A 23,173-nucleotide genomic window follows, 5' to 3' on the forward strand; every position below is an offset into this window, starting at 1 on the left:
ATGGAAGGGTGAATGAGGCTTAGGGAGTCCCGGTGCGGAGAGCTCCAGAAGTGGTGCTCCCCAAGAGGCCTGAGGATAGTAGTGCAGGCCTTGGTATTATTTTTTAGTTCCCCCTCCCCTGCTTCCTTCACACTGAACTCTACTTCTTAAGTGAATCTCCTGTATCTAATACTAGTAAAATGTAATTTTGAGCTATTCAGCTATTTAGTAAGTGGACTATAAGCACCCGTGAAATTCAACTCTGTGCTCTTAAATTTGGTGTACCATGGGGCTGGAGAGATGACTCAGTGGTTAAGAGCACTGACTGCTCTTACAGAGGACCTGGGTTCGATTCCCAGCACCCACATGGCAGCTACAAACCGTCCTTAACTCCAGTTCCAGGGGAATCCAAAGCCCTCTTCTGACCTCCACAGCATTGCACAACATGGGTGCACTGACATACATGCAGGCAATACACTCATACACATAAAATAAAAATAATAAAATATTTTTTTAAATTTTGATGTACCACCATTCCCTGTCCTCACCATTCCCATTTTTGATTTGGAAAGTGTGGACTTAGGGCTATATAGTTTGAACTTTTAATAATGACATTGATAATTTGGTCATGAAAAAAAATCACTGTCATATCCTTGGTTTGTACTGTGCATAGTAGTATGTTATTATTTGGAGATTGTTTAGTTGTTTTAAATTTAAGGTATAAAAGTATAGTCTGGTTTTCACCAGAACTTGCTTTTAATTGTAGAGTACTTCTGCATGGTTCTTTTAGATAATGTTTTTGTATTTTATGTTTGTATATTTGACCTTGGTACTAAAGGACTACATCATAAATTTTTTAGTCTTCTGTAGTACCTAGCCTGGTAGCCTACAATTAGTAAGTGCCATATCTCAATAACAGATTGTTTAAATTATTTAGACTATCCAGTCCATTATAGATATCCTACAATGAAATATTGTATGTACATATTCAGAGGTAAAGGTTAAGAACCTGTTCAATGAAACATGAAGTAATGTGGAGAGAAAGGTACTGTCTTCTTACCCCAATTCCCAAGTCCATGAGAAGGATCATAAGTGTCCCCCAGGTAGAGATGGGGCTTACCTGGATCAAGGGAGCAGTAGGAGCACGTCAAAGACACACCACCCGTCTGAGGTAAATGAGTTATCATAACAATCTCAGGCCCCAGTCCTTCTGTCTGCCATGCGAGAATTGGCAATGGATGGCAAGCTCCTGTGCAAGATTCTAGGAGAGGAGAAGTATAACAATTAGACAAGTGTATAGCCTCTTCTCCACTGCAGACTTCCAGCCTGAGGAACTTTGGCTGGATGAGAGAGAACTCGACTTTATATTGAACAGGTCTAGAATTTTGATGGACACCAGGTCAGAGTGGGGAAAAGAGAGAATAATGAGCCTGGGGCTAACAACCGTGTTAAATACCTGCATTGTCAGTGGTGACAGGGCAAGCCGCTTTCTGTGTGGTTAGTAGATGAAGTCATGACTACTTACATGTGGGTGAAGTCCCCTAGTGACAGTCTAGAATGAAAGCTGACAAAACTAGCAAAGAGGTCTTGGTTTTTGAAGCACCCTCAAGTTCTTTCCAATTATTAGATCATACGTCAGAATGTATTGCTTTTTGAAGTACAAACTAGTCTTTGTTTTCACATGAAAGGTATCACAAGTGGATGTTGTATACCTAAACACAGAAATGAATGCAGACAGTTCACACTGAACTAGCCATTATTCTCTTAAATGTTTCAATATCTTTTAAATGCTGGGTGTGGTGGCTCATGCCTGTAATTGCATCTCTTGAGAGGCTGAGGCAGGAGGATTGTCATGTTTGAGGCCAGCTTGGGCCTCAAAATAAAAGTAAAATAAAAATAAATAATGGAAGTGAAATATGAAGTCTTGACACACAGAAATACTTCTGCTCTTGACAAAACAAATATACACTGCTTTTACTGCCTGTATGGAAAAGAAATAATTGCTCTTTCTTTAACAGATACATGAGTAGGTGTCTGCTGCTTTAAAAGGAACTTGTAGAAAATTCCTGGAATACTTTCTGTTCTGCTTCAGCACCCATTAAAGCGTGGTTCTGGGTGTGTTTTATTACCTTTTCAAAATATTCTTAATTTATTGGCAACTATTGGTGTTTAGATGTTTAAAGAAATCAAATTTTGTATCTGATTATAATTAAATATCACCAAATCAGGGGGCTGGAGAAATGGCTCAGTGGTTAAGAACACTGACTGTTCTTGCAGAAGATCTGGTTTTGAATCCCAGCACCCATGTGGCAGCTAACAGCTGTCCAAAACTCCAGTTCCAGGGGATCTGACAGCCTCTTCTGTCTTCCGCTGGTATTGCACGACACAGGTGCACTTACCTACATGCAGGCAGTACACACATACACATAAAATAAAAATAATAAATAAAATATTCAAAAAAAATCACCAAATCAGAAAAATCTCTTGAATCGGCATACCAAGGGGTACAAAATGTAAGGAATCCTATCTGGCTACATTTTTACTTCCAAATTAGAGTCACATTTTTTTTCTAATAATATAGAATTAATAAACCAATAAATAACCCCAGTTAAGGGACTGGGGTTAGAATCATTTGTAGAAGACATACACATTTAAGCACTCTGATATGCTTTCTTTACTGATTAAGTTAAAGGCACAAGACACAGGTATGCCACATATGTTTCACTGCTGTTACTGCTCAGCTCATTCTGATGTTTAGCAAAATGAAGCAGTTTTTATTTCTTTCCCTCTATGCACTGGTTTCTGTGTACTATTAAAGGTCATGTTTGATTTAAAGTTAATAATGTACAACTTGTTTGTAAAGCAAAGAATTCAAACCATCCTTGAAAAAATGGCTTTAAATTAAATATTAAGCAATAAGGCCATCTAGTGGTAAGAGTTCCAAATTTCTGCGAACTTAGAAATTGGATACCTGCTTTACTAAATGTAAGTTTAGAATTTATCAGATACTGTACTATGTGCCCATCATGTTTTCTCTGTGTGATAGTATAGCAGTGTGTCCAAGTTACAGTGGCTACGTACGTCCCAGGTGGCTGTGAAAGCTGCCCATCATAGCCATAGATGAGAACATCATACTAAAAGGTAGAAAAAGTTTTACACGCTGGAGGTGTTTTCCACCTGCATGAACGGAAGGCTGCAGAGATCATTGCTAGAAATTGCTAAGCCAAGTGAATATTTTTCTTGATTGTAATGATCAAAACCCAAATAATAAGTTTAAGTGAATAAGTTTGGGGAACAGAATGCATACTTAATAATAAAATGAATTGTTTAATTGACTAAAACTTTTTCCAGCCTATTTGCAAGGCCATGTCCAAGCCCTTGTATTTTCCAGGAAATATGAAGTAAGACTGGGGTCCTGCACACTGGAAAAAAGTCACATAAATATTTGTCTCTTGTGTTTAGAGATTTTTCAAAGTGTTACCATTAACAGTCATTTTCTTATTGAAAAAGCTGATCTGTGTGAGTAGGCTGAGGAATCTGTAAATGACTTTTTTGCCACTACAGTTTAAGAATTATGTTATACTCTATGTGAAAATCATATAAGAAAAATTTGACACCTTAGGAAATATACCTAAAAATTTAACTTACAGATGTAAATTTTTTTAGGCAGAAACAAAGAATAAGCAGATTGTATTTTTTAACATGCTTCTCCAAAATAATAGAAAAAAGGAACATGCTGAAGTACTTTCCTAACACTCCATTATTGTAATGTATAGCAACATTGTTGTCACTTAATAACCCAGATATAGTATTTTAAATATGTAATTTTAGCCATAATATCTGCTAACTATTAAAACAGGATAGTCACATAGACATGAACTAAACTGCCTGGTTTCCTCTCCAGTATTGCTCTAGCTGCCCTGTCATGAGACTACCTTTAGCTTCCCTGAAATTTGGGTAAAGTTAACATAGGATATTTTTATTTGCTTCTCATGCTACTGATGACATCACATATTAATCTGGTACTCAGACTTTTCATTTCATTATAAAACAAATTTTTCCTCGTAGGTGTTTGGCATAGATGACAATCAGGATTATAATAGGCCTGTTATTAAAGAAAAGCATAAAGACCTGATAAAAGATTGGGCTCTCAGTTCTGCTGCAGTAGTAATGGAAGAAAGAAAGCCATTGAGCACACCTGGCTTTCATAACGCAGAGGTATGCATTTCTTTTTATATGCATAAAATGTAAGTTTGCACCATTGGAATTTACTTTACATGATTGATATAGATTCCTTGTGAAGTGCTTTTAGAAATTAACGAAAACCTGAAGCAGTTTGGACTTCGTTTTTTTCGTTTTAGTGTCAAGTAGTGAGGAAAATAATTACATTTCAGTAAGCAAGTAATGAGCTATGTGCTCATTGTTGTTAAGTGAGTAGCATGTGACAAAACAGGAAATATACATTGTTTTTACTGTCAACGACCTATGTGTTTGGAATTAGAAGACATGTCATGACAAGAGACATGTGGACAGTGCTGCCTCATAGATACTGCAGTAAATGCCAATGTAGTACATGCCAGCATGTAATTAGAATAATGTAATTGCTTAGGGTGATTGATTGACATAGCTATGGCATCAAAATTCCACTATATTTGATGTATCAAAATAAAATGTAAAATATTTATGTAAGTCAGAAGTGTTATTTAGAAAATAGGCAGTAACTTTCAGTAGAAGCCTTCAAGTAAGCCATGTTACAAACAAGGAAACTGAAGTACATAGAAATTAACTTGGCCAAGGTCTCACATCTAGTAGTTTATGGAACCAGAATTTGAACCTTAAGTGACCTTGATTTCTTTTTTCTTTTTATTGAGGGGGCAGTATATGGATATGGGGGGGTATTGAGCACATATGTGGGGGCCAGAGGAGCACATTGAATGTCTCCTCTATCGCTCTCTCCTTATTCCTTTAAGACAGGGTCTTTCATTGTACCAAGGCTGGCTACTTCAGTTAGTCTGGCTGAACAGTAAGCTCCTGGCATCTGCTTATCTCCACCCCCACTGGTGATGTCAGAAGCACACAGCCATGCTCAGCTTTTCATGTGGCTGCTAGGAATTCCAGTTCAGGTCCTCATGCTTGGTCAGCAAGTCGTCTTAACACACTGAGCCATCTCCCCAGCCTGATCTCGATTTTTTGGTTACTTCTCTTACTCGTTATGCTATGCTACCTCTCAGGAAAAGAGTTAATTAATTATAATAAATGAATGGTAAATAAAGATAAAATATAAATAAAAGAAAATCGAGGAATATAATATTGTATTTGTACTTCATGTTATTTATATCATGCAAATATAAAATGTCTTTACAGACAAATTAATAGACCTGAATGTTCATTGATTAGTGTTAAAATTATCTCTTTGGTTTGCCGTTTCCTGCAAATTAAAGTAATTACAATTTTTTAGTGTTCTTTATTCCCCTTTGATTTGGCAAATTTTTATTCTCGTTTCTCTTTTACAAGCTGTTTAATTTAGTGACTGAAAGCAGCTGATATTAATAGTTATATATGGTATGGTGTTTATATTTTGATAAAGCCAGGGAAGGATTTTAGATTCCCTCCTCTATTCCTCAATCCATGCCACGTAAAATTCATACAGCTCCAACATGTTCCTGCCTTTGCGCAGCCACCTGACAGGCCATTAGAGCCTGTCAGGCAAAGAATGGCACAGTAGCCAAACCACCCTGCTGTGGATAGTGCAGTGGTCTTACACTGCCTTTCACACATGTGGCAGGTACTACAAAACCCTGGAAGGGAGTTCAGGGAATCAACTAAATTTGGTATCCTTTAAGTTCCAGGGAGTCAACTGAGTTTAGTATCCTTTAAGTTTCTCTGAATATGTAATTCTCTGTATTTAACTATCTTAACCTATTCTTGGAACCATATAGTATATTATGTATGTGAAATCATTACTTCATCAGTGTCTCAACTTAGCCTGTCCATCATTAATTAATAAAGTAAATTTGCTGTTTTGAATAAGATATGTTTTAAATAGCTCAAAATAAACTTTGTCATAGTTTCTATTTCCTAATTGGCATTCTAGTTTCTATGTGAATACTTAGGCTTTTAATGAGAGGTGTCTTATTGATTTATTTATTTTTTATTGTACAAAGAATTGAACCCAGGGCTTCATGCATGCTAGGCAAATGCTTTACCACTGAACTATATATCCCCAGTCCCCCCCCCCTTTTTTTTTTTACTTCAGTAGGTTGCCCAGCCTGGCCTCAACTCTAATTACAGGCTTATGCCACCAGGCCCAGCTTGAAAGGTATCATTTTTATAATGATTTTCTTTTTTCTATGCACTCTTTAATCTACGAAATTGAATGACTAGATTGCCCTAGTGTTAAGAAATACCAGGGTAAGTCCATGAATTCACGGAGTCATATAATGAATTCAGTGCCATTATACCACTTCACTATAAGGGTTCAAAAAATATTTGCTTTAAGGACAGATCTAAACATAGATGGATCTGGGTTCAAACTGAGTGTAGAGAAATTGATAGAGAATGAGTTATCTTTGACTCCTTTTAGAAGTGTTAAAGTATTGTAGAGAGAAGTCTAGGGCTTTTGGACTTTTGAAATCTATTCAGATGTGAGCTAGCAGATTTGGTGCTTCCTGAGATGCTGAAAACCAGTCTGATTTTCTAGAGCAAGACAACTAGAGGATAACTTGGTAATAGCCCTTAGACTCTCTGTTCCTTGTAATGTAGTAAAACGAACTCTACTGGTTTTGCAACAAGCTGTGATAGTATCTACACTCATCTGGTGCCCAGGTAAATTCTAAGCTTCTAGAGTACATCCTGCTCCTGTTAGTATTTAAAATTACAGGAAATTATACTACATTCAGAATGATAATAAAGTATAGTTAAACGAGATAGCTAAAGAATCTTTATTTCAGATAGGAAGAAATTGACACATAACAAGATGAGATTCAGGTGTAGCTTTTTTTTTTTTCTTTTTTTTAATCTTTTTGAGACAGGGTCTCCCTTAGCCCTAGCTGGCCTGGAAATCATTATGTAGACCAGGCTGGCCTTAAACTCCACCTGCCTCTGCCTCCCAAGTGCTGGGATTAAAGGCATGCATGGCATTGCCCAGCCAGATTTAGCTTTGTAGACATATTAATGTGACTAAAATGAAGTTCTCTTTCATGAGCATCAAGATCAACAAATTCTTTCATTCTGTTTCCCTCCTTTAGGAAGGGACATCATCTGGAAGCAAACGTTGGGTTTCACAATGGGCTAGTCTGGCTGCTAATCATACAAGGCATGATCAAGAAGAAAGGCTAATGGAATTGTCTGCAACTATAGAAAATGGTAATTTCTTTCTAATTCTTTCTAAGTATTTTGATTAAAAGTAGTAGTAGTAGTAGTAGTAGTAGTAGTAGTAGTAGTAGTAGTATTTTAACAAATCATAGGGTAGGGGTTTATTTACAAAAGAGTGGGCTCCCCACATTTACCACTGCACCATAAAGTCCACACTCAAATACAGATCCTGTGACCTCCCAGCAGCCCCACAATATGGTGAGAGAAGTGCCTCTAGGTGTTCTTGCCTTATATATCCTTTGCCCCTCCCCCCACATGCAGCTAAGGTGGACTGATTCAGGTGGGAGGGGTAACTGCCTGCCTCCATCCTCAACTCCTCGATATGCATGGGAAGGAGGTGTGACTGTCGCTTCTCAGAATAGTGGTCGGAGAACAATTTTGGGTTTTTTTTTAAAAATCAAGCTAAACATATAGTGAGAGGAAAATTAAGCCTAAATATACTTGTTCACATATTTTTATGCTTGAACTATGTGTTAAATTTTTTATAAGTAAAATATTGGATCTTTTTTCTTTCCAGGAAGCATTTATAAAAATATTATATGTAATAATGAAAAATAAGAGTGTATTTTCAGTAAACTATGGAACATTTACAGAATGCAATCTTTACTGTTCACAGTTACTGTCTGAAACAGCTGAGTATATAATTTATGAATAAATTGTATAAATATACCCAGTGTATTCATTGCCCAGTGTTATAATAAGATTCTAAATTATATGCTGGGTATGGTGGCACATGCCTTTAGTCCCAGCAGTTGGGAGGCAGAGGCAGGCTATCTCTGTGAGTTTAAGGCCAGCCTGGCCTACATAGTGAGTTTCAAGCCAGCTGGGGCTACAGGGAGACCCTGTCTCAAAAAGACACCCCCACCAAAAAAAAATTCTAAATTATAATGCTATAATAATGCATTATGAGTGCAGAATTGGTCATCACTATTAAAATTTATAAAGGGAGTATTCTGGAGTAGCTGTATTCATATTTGCTAGTAAGATGAGAGCTGAATGTTTTAGTTTCAAATAGGTTCCTATTTTTTTCAGTTAATTTACAATGTGTTTATAATAAAAACAGTCAAAGTATATATTTAATTCTACTATATTAATACTTCTGATGGGTTTTTTGTAAATTTTTTAATTGAATTTTTGTGTATTTCATACAGAACATCTTAGTCCTCTTTATATCCCCTTCCCCATCAGTACCCTCCAATAACCGCTCCCCGCCAACTGGATTTCATGCATTCTGTCATTTGCGTTAAGACTTAGCAAGTCAAGTTAATGTCCCCAGACGTCCCTCAGTGAAAGTTCATCCACTGGGGTCTAGTCAGCCTATCTACAGTCACTCTCTAGAAGAACAGCTCTTCCTCTCCCAACAGTAATCAGTTACCAATAGTTCTTCATCTAAAATTGGGGCCTGCTGCCTGTTTCCACAGTTCTCTGCTGGGTTTTTCTCTGCTTGAGTTTGCATGGGTCTTATGCGTGCTGACAGCATTGCTGTAGGTTCATATGAGCAATATTGGAATTTTTTTTTTGTCTTTTTGAAGCAGGATCTCCCTGTAGCTCCAGCTGTCCTGGAACTTACTATATAGACCAGGTGGCCTTGAACTCACAGAGATCCGCCTGCCTCTGCCTCCCGAGCGCTGAGATTAAAGGTGTGGGCCACCACACCTCGCTGCAATATTGGATTTTTTTAAAAACGCATTTTGTATTTCAAAAGATTTTAAGCAGTAGAAATTTTCTAAATAATGAAGTCTTTTTTTCTGCAGTGTTGAAGAATAATCTAGCCCCCAAAATGTTTATTTTCCCTTAAAAACTCTTGTGTCCATCATAATTTAAAACTTCTAAAGACAGAGTATGCCTTCAAATGTGTAATAATTCATGTTCAGGCACTGTTTTTCTTTCTTTTTTTCTTTTATTTCTTTCTTTTTTTGAGACAGAGGCTCATTATGTCACTTTGTCTGAGCCTGGAACTTGATAGGTAGACCAGCCAAGCCTTGAACTCAGAGATCTACTTGCCTCTGCTTCCTGCCCCCTGAGTTTTGGAATTAAGGCCTGCACCACCATGCCCAGCCTGGCACTATACTTTTTTATTGCTAACTTTGCTATTCATGTATGATTTTAAAACTTAATATTTTTTACTTTTAAGTGGAAAATAAAACTACGTATCGATCTTGATAGGCCAATATATTAGGAAAACATGAAGATACCATTAAAGTATAATCATAAACTGAAGATAGTGATAATTTGTATGTGAACCATATATATGTATATATACATGATTTTTTAGTACTGATTTAATTATTCTAAATTGGGTTCATAATAATGTCACTTTGTACCTCATAACTATATAGAATTCTAAATTATCACTTCATACTTAAAGCATTTTAAATATGTATACATACATATATATGTGTATGTATAAATATTTATATTTATATTGGTTTCTTTGAGACAGGGTCTCCCTGTAGCCCCGTCTGGCCTGGAACTCATGTAGACCAGAATGTCCTCTATCTCATAGAGATCTGCCTGTCTCTGCCTACCAAGTGCTGGGGTTAAAGGCTTGTGCCATCACAACCGACTTAAATACAAAATACTGTATTAAAGACTCTCTTATGTTCCTCACACTCACAATTTTTTTTAGTGTGACCAAATTCACCTTGTCACTGCCTTGTGGCATCAAAATATATACTTTTGCATTGGAATCTGCTTAATTGAAAAAAAGAGTATTCATTTATTTTTATAAGTTGCCTTAATATACCAGAAAGTTATGATTTTAAAAGTCCCTTGATTTCTAACTATGACATATTCTATCACTTTTCACCGTTTTCACTTTTTTTTTTTTTTAACAGCTTCAGGGTATTTGTTTTTAATGCCTTGCTAAGATTTTTGCCTTTTTCATTTTATTTAGAAAGTCCAGATTTCTCACAGTGATGGCATTCATTTTATACTGTGTGTGTGTGTGTGTGTGTGTGTGTGTGTGTGTGTGTGTTAACTTGTACCTCAAAGTATAATGATAACTCCTTTTATTTATGTCTTCTTGCCCTAATGAATTTTTGCTTTGGTGTTTTGTCCTATAGAGGCAGATATTGGTGAAGCTGGCATTTCACTGAGAATTACTGGCTCGGCAACATCCTTGGTTAGTCAAGGAGAAAGAAGGAGACGAACTCTCCCCCAGCTTCCAAATGAAGAAAAGGCCGTTGAGAACTCCAGAGCAAAGGTGGCAACGCAGAGGTCAGAGATAGGGGAAAAGCAAGACACAGAACTGCAGGAAAAAGAAACACCCACCCCCGTGTACCCAAGAGAGAAACAAGAGGTGGACAGAGGCCCAGGTAAAGTGAGCAGGGTGGTGAATGGTGAGATTGCCACAAGTGGAGATGGTAAAGCCCTCCTTCACGCAGGCAGCTCTTCTGGCAAGGAGAAGAATGAAAATGATAAAGAAACATCTTTGGTGAAACAGACATTAGCTAAAATCCAACAGCAACAAGAACAAAAGGAGCAGGCCCAGTGGACACCTACAAAATTGTCTTCAAAAATTTCTACAGGCCACATCGATAAGTGTAGGGAGGAGTCTTCTAAGCAAGAGTCCCAGCTTGTAGAAAAAATGTCAGGACCTTCAACAAGCAAAGGAGAGCGAGTAATACAAAGTGAGAGCAAGAGAAGAAAAGCTGAGGAGATTCTGAAAAGTCAGACTTCAAAAGGAGACAAGAGAGAATCTTCCAAGTCATTAGTACGACAAGGGAGCTTCACTATAGAAAAACCCAGTTCTAACATACCCATAGAACTCATCCCCCACATAAATAAGCAGAATTCATCAACACCTACTTCCTTAGCATTAGCATCTGCAAGTAGACTACGAGAAAGAAGTGACTCTTTGGATACTGATTCAAGCATGGACACAACCTTGATTCTAAAAGACACGGAAGCAGTAATGGCTTTTCTAGAAGCTAAACTGCGTGAAGATAATAATAGAACTGATGAAGGCCCAGATACTCCCAGTTATAATAGAGATAATTCTATCTCACCAGAATCTGATGTGGATACAGCTAGTACAATTAGTCTGGTTACTGGAGAGACTGAAAGAAAGTCTACACAAAAGCGAAAGAGTTTCACTAGTCTTTATAAAGATCGGTGTTCCACCAGTTCTCCCTCCAAAGATGTTACAAAATCAGGTGCTAGGGAGAAAATTGAAAAGAAAACAAAAAGTCGTTCCACAGATGTAGGTGCAAGAGCAGATGGTCGAAAATTTGTCCAGTCCAGTGGAAGAATCAGACAGCCTTCGGTAGATTTAACAGATGATGACCAGACCTCTAGTGTACCTCATTCTGCCATCTCTGATATTATGTCGTCTGACCAGGAAACATACTCTTGCAAATCTCATGGAAGGACTCCACTTACCTCAACTGATGAGCATATACATTCCAAACTGGAAGGAGGCAAAGGAACAAAATCAAAGACTTCTCCTGTTGCCTCTGGTTCATCCAGTAAATCAACCACTCTCCCCAGGCCACGTCCCACCAGGACTTCCCTGCTGCGTAGAGCTAGACTAGGTGAAGCTTCTGACAGTGAACTTGCTGATGCTGATAAAGCATCTGTTGCTTCGGAAGTGTCCACCACAAGTTCCACATCAAAGCCACCCACAGGAAGGCGGAACATCTCTAGGATTGATTTATTGGCTCAGCCTCGAAGAACAAGACTTGGTTCATTATCCGCCCGTAGTGACTCTGAAGCAACAATATCTAGAAGTAGTGCCTCTTCCCGCACCGCAGAAGCCATCATTAGAAGTGGAGCCAGGCTAATGCCATCAGATAAATTTTCTCCTAGAACTAGAGCTAACAGTATCTCTCGACTATCAGACTCCAAGGTCAAAAGTATGACCTCGACTCATGGTTCTCCTTCAGGTAAATTGGATCCAGACTTCTAATACCATTAGCATGTTCTGTCCAGGGGCTTTTTATTTAAGAGTTAAATTTCTACTTCTTTTCCCAGTATAATTTAAGAAAAAAGTTAAAATTTAGAGGGTTGATTTCCAACCCCCCATTCAAATGGAAAATTCATAATATACTTCCATTTAAAGTCTTGAGGCAAGATATCAGTTTCAAAATAAATTCATTGAACTGATTAAATTTTTCATTTGATAACATCGAATGTGTGTCAAAATAACATTAGGAATGACTCTTAAATCATATTACACTTCTAAAATCAGATATTTAAGAAGCAGTATACCTTTTAAGTCTTTTTGGAGATAAAGGAAATAATTGATTTTTTAATGTTTCATATACATTTGAGGTTGGAATAGGTGAAAAATAACTTCATTTATTTCAGTGGAAGAAGATTAATTGTGAGCATTGTCTCATAAAATACTGTTATAACACTTAACTGTAGTAATTAGCTAGCTGAATGTGACTACAGAAGCTACTTACTGTCCCACAGCATTGACGTGCTAGTGCACATTTGTGCTTCATATTCAAAACTGAAACCACCAAGAATAAGGTGTGTGACTCCAGCAGTGAAGTAGCTCTTTACGTGTATCCTGAAAGCACGGTCTTGTTACCTCATAATCACTCCCATGTTTGGGCGTGGCTGAAAAGACCAGTGGGAGAGATCAGTTCTTAGAGGACTTGAAGGTTTATGATTCTTTACAAGCAAGTCTAAGTGAGCACTACATCTTAAGAGTGGAGGGAAAAATTGGTGTATAATATTCCTTTTATTTTTGCTTGGTTTACCTACCATATATCCTCCAAGAGTCAAAGCCAGTGGTGCTTTGTAACTTTTACTGTGTTTCGCTTTCTATCCCTCCTTTTCACTGCTGCTTTCATACACTCATTTTCTTTCCATCTCTGCTAGTTGGGGGACTTGGTAATGACAGTTATAGCCTGTGTTAGGACTGGATAGAGATTGAAACTGGAGAACATACAGTCATGGTTCCTGAAAGATAAATGACATTTTCTTTATGATTCTGGTCTTTGTTTTCACATGTCACTCTTTGGTTGCTTCTTAATGAATTTATTACCAGATACTTAAAAAGTAACTACAGTTTTAGTATTGTTCTTTGTTTCTTATGGCTCTACCTCTTTAATTCACATTCCTTTTGTGCTGCATTCTGTGGTGTGTATCCTGATAAGACTTCTTCCCTACACTGCTTATCACCTCACCACCATTTAGGTACATTAAGATAGTTGTTTCTTCATCTTAACATGAACTGTAATATAAATAGCATGAAGAAACTTTTCCTTCTCTACTGATTGACTAGCTCTTACCACATAAGTAATCTGGTTTTATTCCTTATTCTTCATCATGAGGGGCTTATTTTAAGAGGTGGGCTAAATGTGACATTAGCAAGGCTGAAAAACAACTATAAAATACCTTATTATACATAGACAATCTAATACAGTTTTTATACTTTCAGTATTGAACTTGATATTCAGTTCTCTGTATCTAAAACAATTTTTTAAAAATCCTTGCATTCCTCAATATAATTCCTGAGAGAAAATTTAGATAAATGCTATAATCATTCTTTATACTTATTAACAGTATATGATATAACTGTAATCATGGGATTTAAGATCTGGAAGGGGATATTTACTTTAGGGAACTATGAAGCCAGGAGATGAAATAACCTGCCCTAGGTTTGGTGCTATGACATTTCTATTTAAGATAATTTTATTATATTGAATGGAAAATGAAATGAAATAATGACTTAAAAGAATGTGAAATCATTCCGGTCAATACTCCTATCCTCTATGTAAACTTTAAAGACCTTGGAGTTATCTAATCCCTGTGATAGTGTCCATATTGACATATGTAAAAATTGTTATGTAGTATTTTGACTCCATATTTTGGACTATGTCTTTAACAAGTTTTTAAAAAATTATATGGTAAGCACCAATGGTTGGAAATGTCTTGCAATATTGATAACAGTTCTTTTATACGTCCTTGGTATAATTTGTTTTCAAGAGTTTAATGATTTGCCATTCCCCTATATTTTGATTTATTTTCAATATCAAGTTAAAGTGGAAATACCTAGATTTATTCTGAGTGAGATTTTGATGTTTAAAATTAAGGACCCTAACTTATCGAAATAAAGCAGTTGGCTAGTTGCAGTGGTGCATGCCCATAATCTCAGCCCTTGTGATGCTAAGGCAAGAGGATTACAGTAAGTTCCAGGCCAGTCTGGGCTACATAGCAACCCTCTGTCTCAAAAACTTATACGACTATTACTAATAATAAAGTAATTGATTTTTATTGTTTTAGGTGCACATTTTAGAAAATGTTGTGTTTCTATTCTTGGAATTTTTCTAAGAATGTTTCCTTTACCTTTTTTATTCTAAATCTCAAAAAATTGTAGAAATTAAATGATAGGTATGCATAGCTTGAGTTGATTCTTTTTTCTTTTTTTTTCTTTTTTTGGTCTTTTTGAAACAGGGTTTCCTTGTAGCCCAAGCTGGCCTGGAACTCACTTTGTAGTCCAGGCTGGCCTCGAACTCACAGAGATCCGCCTGCCTCTGCCTCCCAAGTGCTGGGACTAAAAGTTTTGGCATGTGCCACCACAACTGGTGACATTTTCAAAGTGAGACGCCAAAACAACAGAGCAATATCAGGGATTTTTTTTTCCCCTCCCCAAATGATCTCATGGCTATATGATTGTAATTAAACACACAAAACTTGTTTGTGCTTCAATTTCCCACTAAAATACTCTAATAGATAATGGAAACACAGGGTATATTTTCTCAAGTCTGTTTTCCTAAATCTGTAGTTGTAATGTGTTTTAGAATCAACAAAGTTTTAGTTACACTAAAAAAAAGAGCATTCTTAGCTATGGGTTCTTAACACTTTGATTCCAGACATCATGAATAATAGTATGCTACTTTGTAGAACATAGCTTAGAAAACATAGCTTACAGTTTCATCAAGAAGGGTGTGTTGCACACTTTATAGCTAAAAATAAAATAATTTTTATAATGCTGTAAGTTTCATATGGCTTAAAAGATTAAGGTAATCTTAGAACTTTCTCATTTGAATTTATGTGCTCACTAGTCCTTCACCAACCAATAAACTGGAAATTGATATTTCAGACATTTTTTGTGATATTTCAAACAATCTCGGTACAGATTTTCAATTTAATGTTAAGTGCCTTAGTAAGATCAATCTGTCAGATTAAGACTAATATAGAATTAAATGTATTTCTATGGGCTGGAGAGTTGGCACAGTGGTTAAGAGCAACGGTTGCTCTTGCAAAGGACTTACGGTCAATTCCCAGCACCCACATGGTGGCTAACAACCATCCATAACTCCATTTCCAAGGGAATTCAACACCTTCTTCTGACCGCCACAGGCACTGTATAACACAGGTAGACTTACATACATACAGGCAGTACATTCATACACATGAAATAAAAATAATAAATTAAAAAATTTTTTTTCTATATTATGGGGTTGGAAAGATGGCTCAGCAGTTAAGAACACTGATTGTTCTTGCAAAAGACCTGGGTTTGAATCCCAGCACCCACATGGCAGCTAACAACTGTCCGTAACTCCAGTTCCAGGGGAATCTGACAGCCTCTTCTCTCCTCCGAGGGTATTGCACAACACAAGTGCACTTCCCTACACGCAGGCATAACACTCATACACATAAAATTAAAATAATAAAGTAGTTTTAAAAAATATTTCTATGTTCTGTAAATTGTTAATTATACAGAAATTTCAATAAAAAGAAAAAATTTTTTCTTCAGTCTACCTAGGTAAAAATCAGAAAACTGATAATTCCATTAGAAGTTGAAGATGTCTTGGGGTTTGTTATTTGTTTAATTAGCTTTGTTAGAGATGGAAATACTTTTCATACTAGTAAAATATTTGGAATATGAAGGAATGAGGTAGTTGATGGCCTTAGTCCTTCTGAGCATAGTTTTTCTTTATAAGTTGAAAAAGACCATCTAGGGTTACTCAGTTCTAAAATTCCATGAAATAGAAAGGTTTGAAGAAAGTTTAAAACATTTTAATGTACTATTTGCCCATATTTTGTTTGCCATATTTTTAACTTTTTCTAAACCTCTTTGTTATTTACATATTTTGTATAAACTAAGACAGGCGTGGTGGTGGTGCATGCCTTTCATCCCAGCAGAGTCAGGCAGATCTCTGAATTCAAGGCCAGCCTGGTCTACATAGTGAGTTTCAGGCCAGCTGGGGCTACAGAGAGACCTTGTCTCAAAACAAACAAACAAACAAAAATTCTATAAACTTATTTTCGAATTTCAAATTAACTTCATTTTATGATATAATCATTTCTAGGAATGATTATATATTTACCATAGGATAAAGGTATTGTCCGTGTTAATAAATTAACTTTAATGTCCAACCCAGAAATTCTACTGAAGTCCTCTATATTAGTTACTTTTCTCACTGCTGTGGCAAAATACCAAACAAAGTAACTGTAGGAAGGAAGGGTTGATTTGGGCAGGTGTTTTGAGACTGCAGCCCATCATGGTGGAGAATTCATGGCAGCACAGGTCATAGCATATCTGCTGTCAGGGAGCAGAGAGATGAACGTTGGTGTTCCAGTCACTTCCCTTTTTGTTCCATCTGGGACCCCCAGCCCATGAATGATGCCACCACATTCAGAGTGGGTCCTTCCTGCTCAGTTAAACCTTTCTGGAAACATAGTCATAACTACAACCAGAGTTCCGTTTCCATGGTGATTCTAAATCACGTTAAAATGAAATATTAACAGTCACAATTCCCCTTGAGAAAAATACAGTGCATGTATATATATACTTTTATGGAGACCCATGCACTTTCTGCCTTTATCTTTCTGTTCCAATGAATCTAGACCCTAACTAACCCCAGGAGTTGCAAACAGTATAAATCAGTACAAATAAGTAGGCTCTGATTTATTACATATTACTTCCTGTAAGATCTTTTTGTTCTAAGTGAACTCTGGTGGCAGTGTATGTCTGTTTTATATAAGAACCAACACACCTTAACTCCAAGGAAAAATACTATTTTCAGAGGAAAAGTCAGGAAAGTACATATTCTGGTGAAGGATGAGGAAATTCTGGCCTTCACTTGTCTACTAAACAACTTAGGTTGAGTTCAAAAGTAAAGAGAGACTGACAAATGGAGAAAGACAAGGAGAAAGAAAACTCTTCTGGTGTTGGTGGCACTTGGAACTTACAGCAGACGCTACATTGTTTTGGCACTTTAAGTACCAAAAGCATCTCATGTTTCTGGGTTAGAAATGCAAATGATTTATATCCAGGAACCCATTCATTATTCAAAAATACTCTTTAAACACTTGCCATCTAGACACTTGACCTAAGTGCTAGGTATACATTAGTTATTAAATATTTCCTTACCCTTGTGAAGTTCACCATGAATTAGATAATCTGTTCTTCTAGACCTGTTTATGCTTCACAAATGACTTGTATGTTTGATTCTCCTATTAGCATTAGTAAAATGTCTGCATTAATTTGTCTTCTGATTTTTCAAATGTGTCAGCAATAACATATTTAAATGTCTTTACTAACTGTAAGTAAGAAAGTGATTGCCACTTTCTGAATGTGACTATCCTTGGTATCTCCTGTGCCTTAAATGTCAGTGGTTGTGAGAATAGCTTTTGTAGTTCTGCGCTTTGTAGATTTTATGCCATTGTCTATTTTGACCATATGTTTTCAGTGTTAAAGCAGCAAAGAATTGTATTGAAGATGCTTTGTTGTGTTTTTTACCATGTAAAAAGATTTTTTCCAACCATAGCATAACAGGATGTTGAATGACAGAGGTAACTTTTTTTTCTGCCATAAAGACATAATTTCCACAGTAGGAATTATGCACATTTGTATGTTGGGAAAAGAGTGTTTCTGTCATCTCCATGTTGAAAGTCCATGTGGCATGAGGAAATCTTTTCCCTTTTTATTTTTGTCATTGTTGGTGTTGTTGCTGTCATCTAAAAAGCATCCATATCTTTACTCAAATGAGAAGTATTTGCAATTGAAAAACACCCACGTTACACATTAATGAATGAAGCTTGCTTAGTTTTTCATTAGTAAAGTGTTCATCTGAATGTTTATTCACTATAGAGCAACATGATCTCTCAATTTTTTTTAATTGCTCATTGTTTTTAACTCACCAAAGTATAATGTTTCTATCTTTAAGGAGTAGTAGACTTACGGGTTTCGTGAGGAATGCGTGTCAGTTATTGAAAATTGTGCTGTGTGTGCGCTCTCATGGTGTTTTTGAAGTCATGATTTTTATTTTATCTTTTTTAAATGATAACATAATAATTCTTTTTTTAATAATTAAACTAATTTAGTAAATTCAAGATGGAGGCGCTTTCCTACTGATTATGCTTCCACCTCAGAAGATGAATTTGGATCAAACCGTAATTCCCCTAAACATACCCGTCTACGTACTTCTCCAGCCCTGAAAACCACTCGCATGCAGAGCACTGGATCAGCAATGCCTGCTAGTTCTTCCTTCAAGCACCGGATTAAAGAACAGGAAGACTATATCCGAGATTGGACCGCCCATCGAGAGGAGATAGCCAGGTGGGTCATCAGTCTTTGTTTCCAATCAGCATTGCAGGTTGATAACAAAATTTAGCTTTTACTTAATTTGTACAAATAATCTAAGAATAAAATCCCAAGTCATAATGAAAGGTTTTGTCAAGAGAAGTACTCTCTATTAGCTCTTCTGCTTTTATTTATTTATTTATTATTTATTTATTTGGGGGGGGGGATTTTTTGAGACAGGGTCTCCCTGTAGCCCCAGCTGTCCTGGAACTCACTATGTAGACCAGGCTGGCCTTGAACTCACAGAGATCCTCCTGCCTCTGCCTCCCGAGTGCTGGGATTAAAGGCATGTACCACCACGCCCGGCCATGCTTTTAATTTTTAAATTATTTAATGTTCATGCTGTTAACATAGGGCAGAATACATTGTAGAATTCATTTATTTGGGGCTTGTTCCCGCTTTTTAAGATCTTTAACAGATGCTGTTAAGTAGAGCTTTTGAAAGGAAACATCAACTCCACATAATTAAGAATTGTACAGGTCGTATACAGATTATTCTGCTTCTAATTCTTAAGTAACAGACTACCTGTTTTAGATATGCTGCTAATGTGATTAGGGAAATTACTATGGGCAGATTTTTCATTTTTTAAAAAGGTTTTGAGTCAGGGCTTTGCTGTATAAACTAAGCAGAGTTAGCTATGAATTTGTGATCCTCCTAATTCAGCCTCCCAAGTACTGGGATTACAGGTATGTCCCACCATGCCTGATTTTGCTTAGACTTTTGTGAGTTCATTAAGTGCAGTTAGTTGAACTCTTTAATCAAATATGATGTTAAGATGCTAAGTTTTATACTTGGCAGTATTATCAAACAATTTGTATATAGTAATCTATAAATGTTTTCAAAACAACAGCAAACTGGGGCTGGAGAGATAGATGGCTCAGTGGTTAAGAGCACTAGCTGCTCTTAGAGGACCTGAGTTTGATTCCCAGCACCCACATGGTAGCTAACAGCCATTCATAACTCCAGTTCCAAGGGATCCTATGCCCTCTTCTGACCTCTGCTAGCACTGCACAATGGGGTGCACTTACACACATGCAGGCAATATACTCAATACACATATAATAAAAATAAATAATTTTTTTTTAAATAGCAAACTTTTGCCATAATTTAATAATTTTTTTCCTCTTTGTTGATTTCTGGGAATCAGGTGTTTTTCTGGCTCATTAGTTCAGTGTGATGCATAGAGCTTTTTGGGTTTGTCACTCTTCACTTGCAGCTGCTCTTTTGGGAGAATATGGTTTTCTAAACTCATTGTTCTGCTTTAGATATTTTTGTTTTGCTGCACAAGTAGCTTTTTATGAGACTAATTATTAACACTTTTAAGGTAGGTGGTCTAATTAGAGAGAAGGAATTCGTGAATCATTATAAGCCCACAGAATGCTTATAGTCAGAGAATCCTGACATGCCTTCTGTGCTGATCTCAGCTGCCAGCAGCATATCTTACTTTGGTCTGGCCATTGTCCCCTTCCAGTGTACAAGGCCAGTAGTGCCAAGGGAATGAGAATGTGTCTGTCTCCTCTCAGGAGGCCACCACTCAAACTCTCTGCCCTGAACTAGAAAGAATAAAAACTTGTTACTCCTCTGGGTAAAACCCACTTTCTTTCACCCATATAGACAAGAGTGGGCATATGGGGAGAGGCAACATGGTCTCCAAAATTTGATGCTTTCCCTTGGTTTCATTTTGTTATGTGTATTGTATTGCTATTGCCTATGTGTAATGCTTTATAAAAAGAATTCTAAGCCCAAACTGCTTAACTTCTAACAATTTTCATCCCTGCTTCCCTGCCTTTGGTCCAGGAGTGGTGTTTCACACCTTTGATCCCAGCACTTGGGAGGCAGAAGTGGCAGGTCTCTGTGAGCTCAGCCTTGTCTCCATCCTGGGTCCAGGCCAACTGAGGCTACTGGGAGACCCTTTCTCAAAAAGACAAAAAATTAATAAATAAATTTAAAATAACCTGCCTTTGGGATTTAATTTTTAAAAGATTATATGTCATGTCCACTACAACTCTCAAAACCAGAGAGCTGTTGTTTTTCCTGGAAAATAAGGAAGAAAGAATCAAAAGTAGGGAAGTTAATGTTGATATTTAGTATTTCTATAGATCAGTGGTAAGCTAGCTTAATGTGAGAAAAATTATTCAAAATAAATAATAGAAGTAATTCTTTATTGGACTATTGTGCTGTCACAACAAACATACTAAGAACAATATTTATTGAGAAATAACAGATGAGCAAAGATACTTTTATTTGAAAAACTATAATTGTGAACTTTATTACAAAAGTAGAAGTTTTTTCATTTAATCATTTTTTTTAAATTTTTAATAACTACATGATAAGAAGAAGCATTTCAATACAGCTTTAACATATTCAGTAACACACTCCAGAGCAAGAGTACATCTCTTTCACAAGTGGGTGCAAGTTTCTAGGTTCACAATTTAATTAATACAGTTACACAATATTGAACTCAGTATAAGCCCTGTAAGACATAAAATTGAATGAGTTTTTAACCTTTTAAAAAGATCTCCATTTCATGTTAGAATATATTGTTCCTTGCAGAAAGACTCGTTTTTAGTACTAACACTGAGATGTTGGCACATGCATCTCTAATCTGTATTTATCTGATTATTACTAGTCATAATCGTTTGCACTCGGATCCTTGGCACCTGTGTATGTCTATTAATTAACATGATGGAAACTTTTACACTTCTCTTCAAATATAATACATTTTTAAAATTTGTTGATTTTTTTTCTCTGTGTGTGTATATCACACAGAATATCCCAAATCATCTTATTCAGCTATACACCCACTTCCCAGATGGCATCCTCCCATAGCCTCCCTCCCCCGACTAGAGCCCTTATACTCTGATATCCCTGCTACTGTCTGCTGTGTTGTCGGCACCCCCAGCCATTCCCCACTACTTGCCCTTCTGGTGAATCTAGTCAGCCTATCTAGAGGTCTTTGTTTTAGGAAGGTCAGCTGTTCCTCATCTAGCAGCAATCAGTTGTCAATATTCCTTTAGATAAGATTCGGGTCTGCTGTTCATTTTCCCACTTCTATGCTGAGTTATTGTCTGCCTGAGTTTGCATGGGACTTATGTATGCTGACACCATTGCCATAGAATCATATGAGCTGGTTCCCAGGAGCTTGTAGGACTGTTTCCCTATGGTCATGCACTTCCTCCCTGGTTCTTATAATCTTTCCGCCCCCTTTTCATGACGGTGCCTGAGCCTTGGGTGGGAGAAGTTTAATAAAGGGAACCTGTCCAAGGACCAGCATTTAGCAGACTCTTGATTCTCTACACTTAGGCTATATGTGACCTTTTGAGTTCCTGGCTCTCTGCTGCATGAGGAACCTTCATTACTGAGAACTGAGAGATTCATTAGTGTCCTCTCAAGTCCATCTGGTGAGATCTCCTCGGCCTCCTTGATCAAGAGGACAGGTGACCCAGCACAAATACAGGACATTTTGAGAGATGCTCATAGTCCCCCGGAACTAGTCGACCTAGGAGGGCAAGGAGCAAAAAGTGTCCTTTATGTCCCTCTGACCAAATTATTATAGGCCTCAAAGTATGTCTGTTAAACATCCAAGAAGGTTAGTTCCACCAGTCTGGTACTTTTAAATACTGTGTGTCATGTAGATAAATCTTGAGCAAAGACCAGTTGTTCTCAGATAAACCAAACCTAGACACATATTTCTTGATCTGCTTTGTATAATTTGTGAGTAGGTTTTAGGAGTAATATGGTTCCCTCTGGTTTTCAAAACTATCTAGGCATTATTTATCTCTCGCATTGTCTCACCCCTCCATCATTGTTTTCCCACTTAAGGTGCCCCCATTTCCCCCCTTTCTCCCTTAATAATACCCTTCTCCTACCGTCCTACCTCTCTTAAGGTCCTTCTTTCCCTTTATCCCCTAGGTTCCTTGTATACCCTTCCCTCCCCCCTCCCCCCTCCCTTAGATTAACCCAATTTTTATCCATATCTCCCTTATTACGGCCTATTTCTTACTGTTCTTCTCTTTCAGGTTATTTCTTTTCCTTTACCTCCCTGTTTCTTTCCATTACCCTGATTCGTGTAGTTACGTCTGGTTGCATACTTGCTTATCAGAGTCTGGTTCTAGGATCCACATATGAGGCAAAACATATGTCGATTTTTTTTCTGAGTCTGTTGCTTCACTTAGTACAACAGTTTCTAGTTCCATTTACCTGCAAATTTCATGATTTCATCTTTCTTTACTGCTGAGTAAAACTCCATCGTATAAATGAACCACATTTTCA

The 23,173-nt window shown here is 37.0% G+C and overlaps 1 protein-coding gene across 8 annotated transcripts in view; it reads left to right on the forward strand.

The window, feature by feature from the left end:
- Cep170 (centrosomal protein 170) overlaps nt 1–23,173 on the forward strand; it is a 167,526-nt gene that overhangs the window by 96,425 nt on the left and 47,928 nt on the right. For 6 of the 8 annotated variants that reach the window (XM_008849171.2, XM_029554100.1, XM_008849165.3 and 3 more), the window contains 4 exons: nt 4,048–4,197; nt 7,227–7,344; nt 10,419–12,239; nt 18,643–18,877. In XM_008849171.2, coding sequence (XP_008847393.1) covers nt 4,048–4,197; nt 7,227–7,344; nt 10,419–12,239; nt 18,643–18,877 — 2,324 coding nt within the window. The remainder of the gene's footprint in view (nt 1–4,047; nt 4,198–7,226; nt 7,345–10,418; nt 12,240–18,642; nt 18,878–23,173) is intronic. The other 2 variants (XM_008849172.2, XM_008849168.3) reach the window with 1 other exon arrangement.

This window comes from Nannospalax galili, unplaced genomic scaffold, assembly GCF_000622305.1.
Source record: "Nannospalax galili isolate Female #2095 unplaced genomic scaffold, S.galili_v1.0 scaffold543, whole genome shotgun sequence".
Lineage (NCBI taxonomy): Eukaryota > Metazoa > Chordata > Mammalia > Rodentia > Spalacidae > Nannospalax > Nannospalax galili.